Source organism: Gouania willdenowi, chromosome 13, assembly GCF_900634775.1.
Source record: "Gouania willdenowi chromosome 13, fGouWil2.1, whole genome shotgun sequence".
Classification (NCBI taxonomy): domain Eukaryota; kingdom Metazoa; phylum Chordata; class Actinopteri; order Blenniiformes; family Gobiesocidae; genus Gouania; species Gouania willdenowi.
This window is the reverse complement of record NC_041056.1, coordinates 17,896,359-17,913,734: the sequence shown is the minus strand read 5'-3', so window position 1 is coordinate 17,913,734 and position 17,376 is coordinate 17,896,359. Positions and strand designations below refer to the sequence as shown.

The 17,376-nt window shown below is 39.6% G+C and overlaps 1 protein-coding gene across 1 annotated transcript in view; it reads right to left on the bottom strand.

Annotated features, from left to right (window-relative positions):
- Positions 1-17,376, bottom strand: part of grik4 (glutamate receptor, ionotropic, kainate 4) — a 381,843-nt gene that overhangs the window by 102,974 nt on the left and 261,493 nt on the right. The window contains exons 7-8 of the mRNA XM_028464526.1: positions 8,516-8,694; positions 2,162-2,215 (exon numbers count right to left, since the gene is read on the bottom strand). Coding sequence (XP_028320327.1) covers positions 2,162-2,215; positions 8,516-8,694 — 233 coding nt within the window. The remainder of the gene's footprint in view (positions 1-2,161; positions 2,216-8,515; positions 8,695-17,376) is intronic.

Here is a 17,376-nt window from a genome sequence, read left to right as displayed (position 1 = left end):
AGTTTATTGTGGCATCAGATTTTCTCAAAGACACTATAATTAAGATCTTACAATACTTTCCAATGATCCCTTGGACACTAGAAGACCAAACTGCCATCATTCTCTGATATGAGGTCATTAATTTTCATTTCAGACAGTCAAAAAAATCTGACCTTTCGTTCCAGTTTTTCCCAAACAAACTCTGTAAAACAGGAGTTCTCAACTGGTCTCAACCTGGGACCCAAATTTTGCCACGGTCATTAAATCGTGACTCGCTTTTTTTTTTCTTTAATTCAACCAACCAAATGTAGTTTTTCAAAAATAGCTGTTGAAACAAATTAATATATTTTGCATTTCACAGCATGCCTGTCAAAAGAGAAGTTTCTTTCGAAATAAAAGGTAAGTCCAGCATGAGAAACAGGCATTAGGTATTTATTAATTTTTGCCCAGCTGTCCGTGAACCACCCAGTACAGGTCCACTGCTGGGTCCAGATCCACCAGTTGATATTTCTACACTACCAAAATGACATACAGGCAACTGAAAATAATATTTGGAATTCAAAAGAGTAAAATGTAAAAATATCTCTCGTCAGGGCCAGGTGTCCTTATATGGATTTCAAATTGAAGTCACCCTCATTAATATTATTACAATTGCAATAAAGTTAAGGTCAACAGAAGCAAAACTGTGACCACAATACTAAATAACAGTTTATGGAGTGTAGTATAATAATCAGGAGTAATTTAACAAAGCTAAATGCTTCATAGCATGGATTTGATGACTGAGTGACTGTGCAAACCAAGCTCAGCTTATGTGAGGAGGAGCTCATTGAGGAGGAGCTCATTGCAGCTCCTTCAGTGACACAAATTCATGTTGACCGTGCTTTCACCATTCACACAATTGGAGCCTGACTGGTTCATCAGCAGAAGCCATGACTGCACTTATTTAACACATGATGTGACTGTAGCCATTGTAGCCAATACACTCACACACATTCAAGGTAGAGTCTGCAATGCTGTTCAGAAACACTTTTTGTTTACTGGGTGAAATTGTCCTTTGATCCTGAGTGCAGTCAATACAAAATATATTCAAAAAAAGAAACAAAAAGAGTCAGACCTCTGTAGTAAATACAGTCTTATAAAAACTCTGACCAATCCCTGCCATTCGGTCCAAATGGAAAGAACCAATCAGATGCTTTAATGTCTCGTCCTCCAAAATTGATCATGTGACACAATTTATCAAGCAGAAACAAGGCATCTGAAGAGCTTGAAAAGTGATGCAGAGGTCGCTGTCTTTCTGTTGGACAGATAATTATTTGCTTCGGTAGCATTTGTTATTTTAAGCATGTGCCGACTGTACCTTAAGACCAGTAACGTGCCGTGAGCACTAGAGCTGGGTAGGCAGGGCGTTGCAAATCGAGACCACCAATGTCGACACCAATGACAATTTCATATGTTTCTGTTGGCAAGTGTTAATCTAACAAAATCAACATCGTAAAACACCATTAAAGAAACTTAAACAATTATTTAATATAGCCTCCATACTCTCCCAACAAGATATATCTCATGACATGGCAGCTCATCAGTTGTTTGTGTTGGAAACAGAGAAAATGACAACAACTCAGTGAGGAGAATCCACAAAGCCAATCCGTCCATGCACTGTAGAAAATACGAACAATGTTCTGACCTTTCCTTTGCTGAAGCTCTGGTAGCTCAGGTGTTGGTCTCCCATCTTTTAAAAGCTGTCGTTTTTCCTCTGAAGAAATTTTCTCTATTGTATCTAGTCATCCTTCCTGTAGTGTTATCCCGCCCACTAGCTCGAGAACGTAGCAGCAGCGGTCACGCTGGATCAATTCACTAATGCACTGTGAACTTACCTATAGCGTTTAGCATAACACGGTTACGTCCAAAGGCAACGTAGTGGTCTGCCTTTCTACTGCCTACCCTGCCTACCCTGACTGCACGTCACTGCTTAAGGCCACAATATATGAGAAATAAATTCAACCATGTCACAGAAAAAATATTTGCACAGTGCTCAAAGACCTTTTTATCAGAATAATCCATTTAATCCGTCCTTGGAAAAAAGAGCACCAATGATCGGCTTCATCTGATAGGCTTTAGAGTAGAGATGTGCTTGCACTGATTGTAAATCTATTTTCTAAATCCAATTTTTCCAATTCCTTACCAGAGAGGTGAAGATGTACGTGTAGTAGACTGACAGCATTCCCAGCTCTGACGCCTGCAGCAAAGGAAAAGAGAAAAACAGAAAGAAGAATTTAAACCATCAAACAGGAACTGAAAAGTTGATTTAGAAAAAACCCCAGGAAGAACAAAATAGAGAGATGTGGCCAGCTTCAAGTAAAACTAAGAAACAAGATGAGGGGTCAGTGATTCGGTGCAACTTAGATTTAAACCATAAGCCGTCAGATCAAATCCACATCTTCATAAAGGCAGGCACTTATCTGACGAAGGCTCCTCATTGGAGCAATTAATTTGTGAGGTGCATTTGCATGCTGCTCCACGCTCTGTGGTACAATCTGATTAAATCAAGGACTTTTCATAGTTTCATTAAATTAAATCCATTTTTAGATATATGCACTAAGCTGTTGGCTTTATGCAAATTCTGTTACCATGCACACTACAATTAATGACAGAAAAATTAACACTCACTTTGACATATACTCAAAATTCAAAAAGTGTTAAAGTCATCACTTGACAAAATTGTGCATTAATTACATCTAATGACTCTCCTGAGAAAGCACCATAATGTCACGTTAATGAATAGCTTGTGTCTGTGGAGAATACATGGAGCAAAAGAGGTTTGAGATCTTTTGCTACTGCGGGTTTTTGTGAGCAATTAGGAGTGCTCACAAATACATACACGCTTGATTATTTAACCAGTAAGAATGGAAAACACACCAATAAGATATCTTCTTTTATTTAGTCTAAAACTGTATGTGCATCCAACTTCACTTCAGAAAAGGGGATTGGCTGTGTGTGTGTGTTTTTTTTTTTTTTTCAAGAATTCAAAGAGGAAAAATCCAAGTGTGGAACATTAAAGATATATATATATATATATATATATATTTTTTTTTTTAATTTATCTTCACATAAACCAGGGGACTGTAACCAGTGGCGTCACTGTGCTGTTTTATTCTGGGATAATGCCCCAAATATTATTTAGTAGCCCAGAATACATTTTTAAAAAAAAAAAAAAAAAAAAAAAAATGAATCAATTTTTTAACGGGCCTTTAATGCCCCTCATTTACTGCACGACAACAGAGTGACAAAATCTCCGTATTCTCTGCCATCTGTGATGCCAACAACATTAGGGTGACCATACGTCCGGATTTACTCAGGGATTTTTTATAAATTAATTTGTCTGGGTTTCCCAGGGAGCACTGAACGCATCTCGGGGAACACATTAGTTTAAAACACCATAACTCTGCAGCATCATGTCATTTTTAATGTCATTTTAATAACAACTTCATTATCTACTATATTGTATTTTGCCATTACAAGGTAATTTCAAGAAAACGTCGAGTACTTTTTGAGTGTGAAGAGGTCAGCCCAAGTGTCCTCTTTTTTGGAAATGAAATTATGGTCACCCTAAACAATATACTATACAAATTAAAAGAACAATGACGTGTCTCATTTTAATCTAAAATAACTTGAATGGAACTTCGGATGTCTGGGGATAAGCAGTCAAGTAGTTATTTAAAGCTATAATAAACTGCTTTTTTGTTCAGGTAAAGCATTATGAAAAATTTTGCATGCGTAATAAATAGGGATGTAACGATTAATCGTAAGGCAGTTAAAAAACCGATTCATAGGTATCACGGTTCACATCGATGCTGTGAAAATTGAATTGCAGTACTTTTTTTAAACAGCAGAAGTGTTGGCGGCCTCTGGCCGCCTTCTACTCTTAAACATGTTCATAAATGATTCCTTACCTCTTTGGAACTGAAAGAATATCTGTAATATTACGTGAATATCTTTTCTATTAGCTCTGTCTGCTAGCATAGCATCTCTTCATCACTGCAAGATATCTGCATACCAACCATTTTCAGTTGCACTTTTTTAAAAGAAAAAGAACTATTATGCACTTTTGTATTGTTTACTATAGAACCAGAATTTAAATTGATAGACTTCTTCTTCATTTGTATTATTCCTTTATTTATTTCATTCAAGATTTATGTTTAGTTAAATTGCATTGTTTTGAATAGTTTATCAAGGGATTCTTTTGATAATGAAAAATAGTATAGTAGTATAGTATTTTCCCAAAAAAATAACACATTTTGTAAAATAAATCGTGAGAGAATCGTATCGTGAATCCAGTATCGTGAATCGAATCGTATCGGGAGTTGAGTGAATCGTTACATCCCTAGTAATAAAGCATACTACACTAAGCCCCAGATGTTTCAGAAAGCTAGAATCACCTCTGGCTGTAACCACTGGACTATTTGCCTTTGGTTTGGTTTAGCCAGACAAAAACCAATGCTGGCGACTTTCCTCTGCTTGTGGGCTTTAATGGTTAGTGTGAACGCTTTAAATCCCAGAGCACACCAACTGAGTGGACCTCGCCTGCTCAAACACTGTTTCCCACTGTTCCCAAATAAACTCTGACACACAGTCTAAATAATGCATAAGCGAGGAAAAAAATGTTAGAAAATGACCAAACACAGACTTTGACAGGCATCAAAACAATGTTTTTTTGCATTTTTCATGAATGTAACTAGTACAAGAAAAAAGTTAAAGTTGAAATAGTAGGCCTTTATGCACAGGATGCACAGGACAGAAACTAACCACTTAAATGTTGGAAGATTTGGGGATGTATAGAACAGTGGCAGCTGGTGCATTTTTCTCCAGGGGGGGCTACAACTCCAAAATAGACATACACCAAAAACAGGGTTTGTGAAGCTTTTGACAAATAAATAAGAAAAATTGCAGTCACAGAACAGCTTTAAATTAAAACTAACCAAATTTATTGCCACAGAACCCATAAGCAAGCAAGAACAAATACAATGGAATGAGTGAGTGTGTGTCAGGGTTATTATTTAGTTTTTCAGATTTAAAAAAAAAAAAATGTTTAAGTTAATTTAACAAATAATTAAATAAAAAGGGGGTTAAAAAGGAAGTGGCAAATGAACATACATTTAAGACCTGACAAAATACAATTTAAGACCTAGTTTACAAAATATGGACATATTCAAGGTTGGAAATCATCAAATGTAGTTGTTCCTAGTTTATTTATGTTTCTTTGCCTTTTCTGAAAAAGTGCTTTAAAAAGCAGAATTATTTAATTTCTCTCTCTTCTTTTCCTTCTATCGTCCCACGGCTTCACCTGTCAATCAGACACTTTATGATGGACAACTGTGACGTCAGCTCCTCCCATGGCGGGAGGTGGTGTTGTGTAACTGAGCTGCTGCATTCAACTCTGTGCAGCAGCAGACCGGTAAGCTGTGCCCAGAGACGGTTAATGCGCATGTACAACTTTTAACGTGAGTGAACGGTAAAGATTACTGCGGCCCAAGGCGGAAACACGTCGACAATCAGACAAAGATGAACAAAACAACTTTACTCATCATCATTATCTTTATAATATTTATTTTAATTATCTAAATACAGACATACATTTGTTTTGTAGTATTTTTGTTATTTCTTTTATGTCTTACTGAAATGATCGTGGTGAGTGGTGGGGCGGTGCCCTAGCGCCACTGGTATAGAAGTGAATTACAGGAGTTTGTTCCTAATTGAGAGCCAATTTGTTTTCCAGCCACACGTAAGACCTTGAACTGGCTTTATGGCGTGAAGAAGGCGGGGTTACAGCACATGGAACAGGAAGAAAAGGGAAAGACACATGAAAGAATCAAGATATTTATTCCAAGTGGTGGAGATGGGGGAAAATGAGTTACAAAGAAAAAAAAGAGCAGAGAGTAGACCGCCTCATTTTAAATATCTTCCTTATATCACACAGACACACGAGGGCAATCCATCCATCAGTGACCGTATCTGGACCATTTTTATTGTAGCATTGTGCTGTAGTATTGTAACTTATAAATAATGCATAAAAGATATTGTCCAAAACAGGTCTCTTGAAAATGAGTTCTGGTTTTCTCAATAGAAATAGCTGCAAAATAAAGGCTATAAACTACTTAATTCAGAAGTCACTTAAGATAAATATCAGATATATATTCAAAGTTTAATTTCATTTTATTTATTTAACCATCCATCCCTTTTCTCACCCGCTTGTTCCCGTTTTATAATGTAAGTTACAAAATATATAAGGAGCCACTTGGAAGCCGAGTTTCCATTTTTGTGCTACATCTATTGATTTTCAGTTGAAATTTAATTTAATAAATACATTGAACTGAGTATAGTTTTACTACGTCGGGCATCCTAAACTTACCACTGAGGAAAAGGTGGAGGAGGTGTAATAACTGTCTAAGGTTGAGGATTCATGAATTATATGGATCTTGGTCAATAACAAGATGAAATTATTTCTGGGTTTGTTTCCCTTTGACTAAACTTCACTAAATTTACATCTTATCATGGTTACAACTCACACTGCCCCCATATTGAGGATATGGTTTTGTCAGTGGAAGCCTGACCAAATGAGATTACATTCAGTTTGTTAGCTGAGCAGAACTAAATCCCTCTGAATGCTGAAACCCCAGAGAGGAAGACCTTTGTCTGAGGAGTGTTTGATGTCGGATATAAACTGAATGGGATGCAAAAGGCTTTGGTCATTTGTGTGTGTGTGTGGGGGGGGGGGTTGCTGTCTCTTTTAGACATATTGGATACTCTATATCACTTAAAATCACCCAGCTTTGATATATTTGACAAACGTGTGAATAGCTGGGAAGACAAAAAATGTGACCCGTAACAGTGGACCCTTCAGTCCTTAAGAGTTGGATCAAATCGTGTTTGGTGTGATTAAACACAATGAAAAGAATGACAGAGGAAGAAAAGCAACCAAAACAAACACACTATGATGTTGTATTCTTATGATTATGCAATGAAAAAAAGTCTACACAACTGCGTAATTAGCTCCCAATTTTAATTTTACTTACACCAAAAAACGTGACGTTTCAGGTTGCCCTACGTCAGTCTGATGAAGGACGATAAAGGGCATTAAATAAAATTTGGGAGCTAACTACGCAGTTGTGCTGACTTTTTTTTGATTGCATCCTTGGCTTTCTTGACCCAGCACACTGCTTTCAAAGTGATGTGCATGTATTTTTGATTGTGCCGTATTCTTGTGATTAGTAATCCAGAGTCGTCAGGGTTTTTAGAGTGACTCAGCTATTCACGTCATAAACTTCAAACACTAGTCTGCAATATAACTACATTATCTATACAAAGTTTGTTTGTTTCAAATATTATTGGATACTCCAATGAGGCACTTTATGGACAAGATTTGGTAACACTTATACACTCATACATAAAGGCTGACATTGCGCTGTCATTATTATGACATTAGCATGAATGAGGTGTCCTGAAGGCTGTCATTAAGTGTCATTTGTTACCCTAACCTTAACCCTAACCCTGCCTAACCCCACTAGATCCATCCACCTAACCCAAAAAATGCCAACATAGCTCCAAAAGTGTCACAATTTATCAAAAGGTGTCAAATTTCATGCTAATGACAGAATAACAACAGCGTGATATCAGCCTTATGTATAACACTTAAAGTAAAGTGTTACCCAAGATTGTAACATTAGAGTCCTCATTATCAACTGCTGATTCTTCAAGAAGCAAAAGTACTAATCACAATTCCACCTTGATATATTATACATTCTATGATTGGACAAAAACTTACCTAACCATGCGATTTTCACTTAAGTTCAGATCAAATGAAATCATGCTATCTTGTATGAAATGTCTATATTTCATTGTGCTCTATTGTAAAAATATCGGTGTGCGACTTCTTCACTAAACCTACAACAGTTCGATTTAGTTTTTCTTTCTTTGCCTCCATCCAGAGCCCTTTTTGGATGGCTGTGCATGTTTCAGTAACATTGGCGGAGCATCTATCACAGCAAGATAAATGATTCGGCTGTTAAAATGCCTTCAGGGCTGGCCTTTCAGTTTTGCTTGAGCATGCAAAAAGTCACATAAAAAGATGCACACCAAATCAATATTTTGTTTGATATTTTCTATTAAAATGTGTCCACACCAAAAAAATGGGGAAAATGGAAAGAAAGCACATTCATTTGTCTTTTGGAACAGTTAGTCGAAATCATGTATTTGTTTATGTTGAACTAAGGCCTCTAGCTTAAGATAGACTGTTGTCATTTACAGTACATTCAAAGATTAAAAGTCCTGCTGTTTAATGCACATCAAAACATTGGGAGTGCTTTGATGTCTCAGCTGGAACATCATGTGTGTGATTTCACACATGTTCTGGTCATTTGCAGCAGAGTTGGCAGGCTTCCTCTGGATTTCCTCTCAAAAATCACAGAATTTTAATCAGAGACAAAAACATTCAAAGACTTTGGTTAAAGTCAAACATTTCGTCTTAATGCAACATACTAACCCGCTCCAAGATGATGTGCGACATAGTGGCATTGGCGTCCACTATTATGGTTGCTGTCTTGTCGTCTCGGATCTCCTTAAGGAGGGGGGTCGGGTCGTGACTGTCGTCAAGCATCCGCACAGACAAAGTCTCCTTAGAGATGAGAAACTGACTGAGGAGCTGCTCCAGGTTCAATAAGCCTGTCATTAAAGACACAAAAAGAAGCACATGGCATGGGGAGCTAGTAATGAAGAGGAATCTTCAGCAAATACATGACCAATATAATAAATGAAACTTGACATTTGTCCAAATTTTGGTAAATGCGATTCGTCAAAAATGATAGGAAACATTATTGAAAGATGTAAAGGGCTTTTACTTGGGTTCTGTTTGCGTGTGCAATGCTTACCTTAATTTAAACAATAACTTATTAAACTTACACTAGAGATGAACAGTATTTTAGGCCTATTGATATTATTGGCTGATATTAGCCTGTTGACATCTCTGTTTTTCCACCAATCACGAAAAACAGATATGTGATGTTTAAAACAACATATTAAACTGTCAACTGTCATTCTTCCTAAGAGGTGAATGCTTTGATGTATCCCTCAAAGCATCTTCTGATGGCTTTCATGGCTTTTTGAATAAACAAAACCTTAAAGCTGATATCTGAAGTTTCTGAGAAATCTATGTTTATGTATCATTCTTTTGAAATGCAAAAAAATACCTAACTAGCATCATAGCGGAGCTCTCCGAAAGACCAGTTACCCATTCCACTGTTGCCAACACTTCTACTAAAAAAGAAAAGTCCAGGTACAAAACTTGTGGATAAACGTCTTTGTGACCGCAACAGAATGGATCTCATAGCTGCTTTCTCGTGGACAGGTAATAATCGTGTTTTAATCAAAGTTATGGCACTCTAACAATAAATGTGTAGTTTTTGTAGTTATGCGACTTTGTTATGTTTTGCAATGCGCGTGCACAACCGTAGAGGTGTAGCTTCTGGTACAGTAGATTGGCAGAGGCAGGGGAGGAAGAAGAGCTGTTGAGGGCGGGACATCGAGACGTTCTTTCAGAAACTCTGGATAGCAGTTTTAACATACAGTATATTTAAAAACAGAAGACCTAATCACCTAGAATCAATATGACAATTATTCCATTACTAAAGTTGAATAAGTATTGTTATTTTGCACAGATGAGATTAATACATCCAGTGGGGCATTAATAAAAGTAGTCTCAACCTGTTATTTTCACGGAGGTGTAAATATATATATATATATATATATATATATATATATACGACGTTTACAAATAATTCAGCAATCCTGTGTGTGTGTGTGTTGTGTGTATGTGTGTGAGAGCCAGGAGGAAAGGGTTAGAGAAAGGGGGAAAAAGTAGATAAATAATTGCAGAAAGTTGCCATTAACGGTGGAAGAAAGATGATATACAGTATAGTGCATATGCAGTACATATAAAAAAAAATCAAAGCACAAAAAATAACTAAAACGCTGACTGTAACTGAGCTGTAGCCTCCCTTAGGCCTCCCTCACTCCTCCTTTCCTTATGCCACCTCCCAATCAGGAGTCAGGGAACCCAGAGCTGCTAAAATCCCATAAAGAGGGCATCTTCCAGACCCTATTGAGAGCAAGTCCAACCTCCAGTGTTATGGTTGATCCAGACTAAGGAGGTCCATAATATGGTGGGAGGTTGACGTTCTCAATGTCAACCTCCCAGGTCAACCTGTCCCCAATCTGTGTATATAACGGTATCGGTAAAAATTGAATTCTGGAAATTTTGTGTTGGAAAATATCGGCTAAAAGGATATCTGATAATATCGAATATCCCTAAGTAACACATGTACAATGTAAGTTAAGTACAAATGTCCATTAAAATAAGCGCTCGCTCCCTCTTTTTAAACTTTACATCTTCTCTGTCAGTTTATTAATTCTGTAACCACACCGTTAAAGCAAGTCTCAAGGCTTTAGCACTTTAGAAGTGCTGCACTATAGCACAGTATATACATCCACTGGGTTTCTTTTCCATATATCAGCTGGAACTGACATTGGGAACCCATAAAAAAAAGACATGCCACACGGTACAAGCATGTGAAGTTTCATGCACAATAGAACAAACACCAGCTTGTCAGATTTCATGTTTGCATGGCAATTTAAAAAATGCACTATAACGGAAGAGAGCGCCTTGGATTCATATAAATGGCTTCGTTAACATTTTCATTGTTGCTTCTCTCATCATTGTTCAAGTTGTAAATAAAAGCCCACACCATCTGCCTCCCGCCGTTCATGTGATGCTGCTCTGTGTCACTGATGAGCCCTTATCGTTATGTTTTTGTATGATTGGCACAGATGTTTTAGTGCAATGAGAGCAGGGATGGGACTGAATAAAAGTGCAATTAATTATCACCTCACCATGAACCATTTCAACAAGCTTTTTTTCCCCCTTCAGTAACTGCACATCCCTTTGGGAGATCTTTCCTGATGTACTCATACCAAACGTCTTGAGGAAAACCAATTATACATTAAAGCAGAACTTAACATCCAGACATTTTTGGTAAGTAAGTCTACTAAGTTGTCTTGTATAATGGAAAATCTCTAAGAACTGTTGGAACAAGATGCCTAATATCTATCTATCTATCTATCTATCTATCTATCTATCTATCTATCTATCTATCTATCTATCTATCTATCTATCTACAGTATATTCCTATGAACCAATTAACAACTAATACGTTACATATGAAGATCACCTTCAGCTTTTCCACAACATAAAAACACAAACTGTGTTATGCCTATGTCTTGACGAAAAGCTTGTGTGATTACCTCAGACCTGTTTGTAAAGCAATATATAAAGTGAATATGATTTTGCCTGCCCGTACCTGACTGCCTCTGTCAGAACACTCAGGAGTCATCACCCCCAGCAGCTACTGAGCGGGTACTTCCCTGCTGATGCCTTAAACCTGTTCGATCAGCTTCCTCTGTAGCATAACGCAGACTAACTCTGATGATCTGGAAATAACTTCTGCTATTTCGCCCTGCTTGCCTGCTGTCTCAATCTGCCCTACATCTTGTCAAGTTGGGTATCAAACACAAATTCATGTTGCGGTAAACAGTGCACAGAGCTAGATGTTACTGCTAAACACAAATACAAATACAAGGGGAATGGGAGGGAGTGAGCTACATGCCATTTGATTGTATAAGCCCAACATAATCTCACGGGGAAACTAGAAAATAATAGTTTGACTTTTAGTGCATGACAACACGACTTTCAAACTCAATGTGTTTCAAATGGAGGTTATTTTGTGCAATGGCATCATATTACAATACTTCATTCATTCAGGATTTAGGCTATGATTAGGGTTATGGTTTTAACTTCCATTAAAATGCATCGCTTTACAATCACCAGCAGGAAACACTACAACATTACGTGAAGCGCAGAAAAAACAATGTGATATGAGTAAATCGTGTTGCCATGCCAGCAAACAGTACATTTCAGGTCATTGTCACAAACTTACTTTCTTCTGAAAAAAAAAAAAAGGTTTGTTCTCAAATGGCCATTTGACTTAAACTTTGGAAAAGTTTTGTGAATTGCACTGTGGCATTTGGAGACTTGTAAAAGTATGCAAAAATGGCACAGAAGTGGAAATGTTTCTATAAGAAGTGATTTTAATATGATTGTAGTTAAGATGGCGCCGCGGATGGTTGCCTCGGTACTGCGCTCTCTCGGAGTTGTTGCGTTTTTCTTCTTTTTTGTAGTTTCTTGCTCCCCTTCTCTGGTCTCTTTCACCAGAGAAGAACTAATAAACGTTGGACAGTCCTCTGCTGATCTTTTTTCACCGGTTCTCATTGAACCAGAAAGTTATGCGGAGATTCTCACCGGAGGAGCAGCAGCTCTCTATGGAATTTGCAGGAGACGCCGCAGACGCAGACAGGGTAAACGAGCAGGCGCGCTCGTCAAACTGAGGCAGCGGGGATTACGCACTGCGCTTCCATCCATTCACCTGGCAAATGTCCGCTCTCTGGCAAATAAAATGGATGAACTGCTGCTCCTAAACACTAGAAACTCGGACTTTTGCAGATCCGCCGCCCTGTGTTTTACTGAAACCTGGCTCAGTGAACTCATCCCGGACAGCTCTTTACATCTACCGGACTTTCAGCTCCTCAGAGCGGACCGTGTAAAAGAGCTCTGTGGGAAGACGAGGGGCGGCGGAATATGCTTTTACATTAACCAAGGTTGGTGTACAGATGTCACAGTGTTGAAGCAGACGTGTAGCCCTAATCTGGAGAGTTTTTTCATAAACTGTAAACCGTTTTATTCTCCGCGGGAGTTCTCCTCGTTTGTTATGGTCGGTGTTTACATCCCACCTCAGGCTTGTGTAACAGAGGCGTTACAGCACCTGGCCGACCAGATAGCAGACGTGGAGAAAAAACATCCAGACTCTTTGCTTATCATTCTCGGGGATTTTAACAGAGCAAATCTAACCCACGAACTCCCTAAATACAGACAGCATATAAAGTGCCCCACCAGGGGTGCTAACACACTGGACCACTGCTACACTGCAATAAAGGATTCATATTACTCTGTTCCCCGTGCAGCTTTGGGGCTCTCTGATCACTGTCTGATTCACCTCATCCCGACCTACAGGCAGAAGTTTAAATCTGCTAAACCTGTAGTAAGGACGGTAAAGAAATGGACAGAGGAGTCAAAGCAGGAGTTACAGGACTGCTTTGACTGCACTGATTGGAGTGTTTTTGAAGCTGCATCAGACAACCTAGATGAACTGACTGACACTGTGACATCTTACATCAGCTTCTGTGAGGACATGTGTGTGCAGACCAAGACTTTCTGCACATACAACAACAACAAACCCTGGTTCACACCTCAACTTAGGATGCTACGTCAGGCTAAGGAGGAAGCCTACAGGAGTGGGGACAGGGACCTGTTCAGGCAGGCCAAGTACACACTAACCAAGGAGATAAGAGTAGCCAAGAGGTGCTACACTGAGAAGCTAAAACAAAGCTTCTCAAACAAAGTCCCTTCAGAAGTGTGGAAAGGCCTGCGTGAGGTTACCAACTACAGGAAACCCTCCCCCCACCCTGCAGGTAACAAAAGACTGGCTGAAGACCTGAATAGCTTTTACTGCAGGTTTTCTCACCCACCCCCGAGCTCATTAGCATCAGCCCATCACCTGGACTCTGCCCTTCCTGCTCCCCCCACTTCCCCCCCTACCTCACCCTCTGACCCCCCACCTACCCTGAAGATCAATGAAAGAGATGTGTGCCAGCTATTCAAGAGACAAAAGATCAAAAAGGCTCCAGGACCAGACGGAGTATCTCCCTCCTGCCTGAAAGCCTGTGCTGAGCAGCTGGCCCCCATTTTCACACGGATCTTCAATACATCACTGGAGCTGTGTGAAGTACCATCCTGCTTCAAAAGCTCCAGCATCATCCCAGTCCCAAAGAAACCTGCCATCACAGGACTTAATGACTATCGACCCATTGCCCTGACGTCCGTAGTCATGAAGTCCTTTGAGAGGCTGGTACTGAGCCACCTGAAGGACATCACAGGACCCCTGCTGGACCCCCTGCAGTTTGCCTATCGTGCAAACAGGTCTGTCGAGGATGCAGTCAACATGGGTCTGAACTACATCCTGCATCACCTCGACTCCCCAGGGACCTACGCTAGGATCCTGTTTGTGGATTTCAGCTCTGCGTTCAACACCATCATCCCGGACATCCTTCACCAGAAACTCACCCAGCTCACAGTGCCGGCCTCCACCTGTCAGTGGATCACCAACTTCCTGACTGACAGGAAGCAGCAAGTAAGGCTGGGAGGCATCACATCCAGCACCCGGTCACTCAGCACTGGCGCCCCTCAGGCGTGTGTTCTCTCCCCACTGCTATTCTCCCTCTACACCAATGACTGCACCTCAGGGGACCCCTCTGTGAAACTCCTGAAGTTTGCAGACGACACCACCGTCATCGGTCTCATCAGGGATGGGGACGAGTCTGCCTTCAGACGGGAGGTGGAACAGCTGGCTCTCTGGTGCAGTCAGAACCATCTGGAACTGAACCCGCTCAAGACTGTGGAGATGACAGTGGACTTCAGGAGAAATCCCCCCCCACTCACCCCCCTTACCATTCTGAATAGCAAAGTGGCTACCGTGGACTCCTTCAGGTTCCTGGGATCCACAATCTCACAGGACCTGAAGTGGACCTCCCACATAGACACAACCAGGAAAAAGGCACAGCAGAGGATGTACTTCCTGCGACAGCTGAGGAAGTTCAACCTGCCCCAGGAGCTGCTGATCATGTTCTACACCTCCATCATTCAGTCTGTTCTGTGCACCTCCATCACTGTCTGGTTTGGATCTACAACCAATCTAGACAGACACAGACTACAAAGGATAATCAGGACTGCAGAAAAGATCATTGGTGTTGATCTGCCCTACATCCAAGACTTATACCTGTCCAGGGTCAGGAAACGGGCAGGTAGCATCACTGCAGACCCCTCACACCCTGCACACAATCTGTTTAAACTCCTCCCCTCCGGCAGACGCTACAGATCACTGTACGCCAAAACTACCCGCCATAAAAACAGTTTCTTCCCCCAGGCTGTCACTCTGATCAACACTATACAGTCAAAGAGTGTCAGACCTGTTTCTGTTACTGTGAAATAACCTGGAACTAAACATAACAACCCTGGATCAATCCTGTCACTGCGAAATGTTCATGGACATAATTTTTTCATTTAAATGTTCACCTGCACTACTCATCAATGCACTACTGCACTATTATCTTATTATTATTATTATTGTATTTTTATTTTATTTCATTATTATTATTATTATTATTATTATTATTATTATTATTATTATTATTATTATTATTATTATTATTTGTTATTTTTATTTAGTTTGCACATATTAGTCTAACTACTCTTATATTTATGTTTATACTTCTTTTTTTTATTTATTTTTTTTCTTTACTTTCTTTACTTTCTTTATTTTTCTTTATTCTAGTTGATTGTTATTATTTAATGTTACACTACCTGAGAGAGCACAGGTCACCAAAAGAAATTCCTCGTGTGTATTCATTCACCCCTGGCCAATAAAGTTGATTCTGATTCTGATTCTGATTTCTTGTGTTTCTTCACCAGAAAAGACAGTGATTTGCTTGACGTCATTTTTATTCTGGTTTGTTTATCGTGTTCCCCGAGTCACTCCAAATACATCCCTATTAAGGTGTTTCTGTGTCAGCCAAAATATCAACATCTGCCATTGTTTTGTCAACAACTTTCAATATGTGAAAATACCAGAAATGTCACTTTGGCAGAGTTGTTTGGGGCACACTAGCATCATTAGTGGATATGAAAAACTTACAAGTACAGGTACAGTTTAAAAAACGTTATTTATCATCCCCAGCAGCTTTAAGATATAAAATCACTTGGGGTACCCCTTGTTTATATATTGTCTTAATGTCTAAATATGATTGGAAACCATTTTAAGTTTCAAGACCTAAAGATGGCCCAACTACAGTATGTAACCCCTGAAATAGTTTTTTATTGTTTGTTTTGTTTTACAGGAATAACATTTTTGGGATCAAAAGCTACAACATGCCAATCGTGGTTTTCCACCTGACTCACGCTGGTTCCAAGCAAGTGATGAATAGAATAAAATAGAAAAGTATAGAATAACAATAAAGTTTATTGCCATATGCACATGCCAAAAAAGAACAACAAATCAGCAAAGACAGTATAAGTAAAGGTGCAAAAACAAGGAAAGGACATACAGATACTCAACAAAAAGATAAATAAATAAATATTTATTATTTTTATATTTAGTTTAATTCACATATTGCACATAGGAGAATGCGAGGTAAAATTGTCCAGCATGGGGGATTCATTTCTCAATATAAGAGTTCTGTGGTATCTGCCCTCTTTAATGTCCTGTGCAACAAGCTTGACAGCAGCTGGGAAAAAGCTGTTGTGGGAAGCGGGCCCTGTGAGTGCTGATGGTCACAGGCCTGCGGTGTCTCAGGTTGTAACCTGACTCCACCCACTGGAACAGAGCATGGGCTGGGTGATGCTTGTCCTTTATGAGCTGGGTGATGCTCTGTGCTTCTCTCCTGCTGCGCTGTGTGAAAATGGGGTCCATGGAGGGGAGATCAGGGCCAATGACCCACTTTGCAGTTTTGACAACCCACTCCAGCTTCTTCTTCTCAGCCAGCGTGATGTTCTCGTACCACACTGTGATACCGCTAGTGAGGATACTCTCAACAAGACCTCTGTAGGCCTCGATCAGGGGTTGACATTTAAGCCCTGCCTTCTTTAGCAGCCTGATAAAGTACAGCCTCTGCTGAGCTCTTTTCACAGTAGCACCAGTTTTTTTTGCCCAGCTAAGGTTCTCAGATACATGAAGGCCAAGGAACTTATGGCTGTCAGTCTGCTCCACCTTAATCCCACCGATAGTTAGTGACTGCAGAAGGGGGAGATCCACAATGAGTTCTTTTGTTGTCCTCTCCGTAGACTGTTGTCCTGTGGACCAGGTCCCTGTATGCAGACTCATTCCCATCTTTGATGAAGCCAAGGATGATTGTGTGGTCTGCATACTTAACATGAAGACACATGAAGAGGCTGACACATGAAGAGGCTTTAACCACTAATCTGGAATTGATAGTGAGCTTTATTTTGAAAGCACAAAGCAATACAACAATCAAAATATGTTGTTTCCACTTAGAACTGCAGTGCCACCATGCAGTGAGCTTTCCCACTGTGTCCATCAAAGATGTAATGTACTCTAGGCAAGCATTTTCAATGGTTTAGTGAAATGTATGTACTTGCGCCCCAACTGTGACGTATAAAAAATGTTC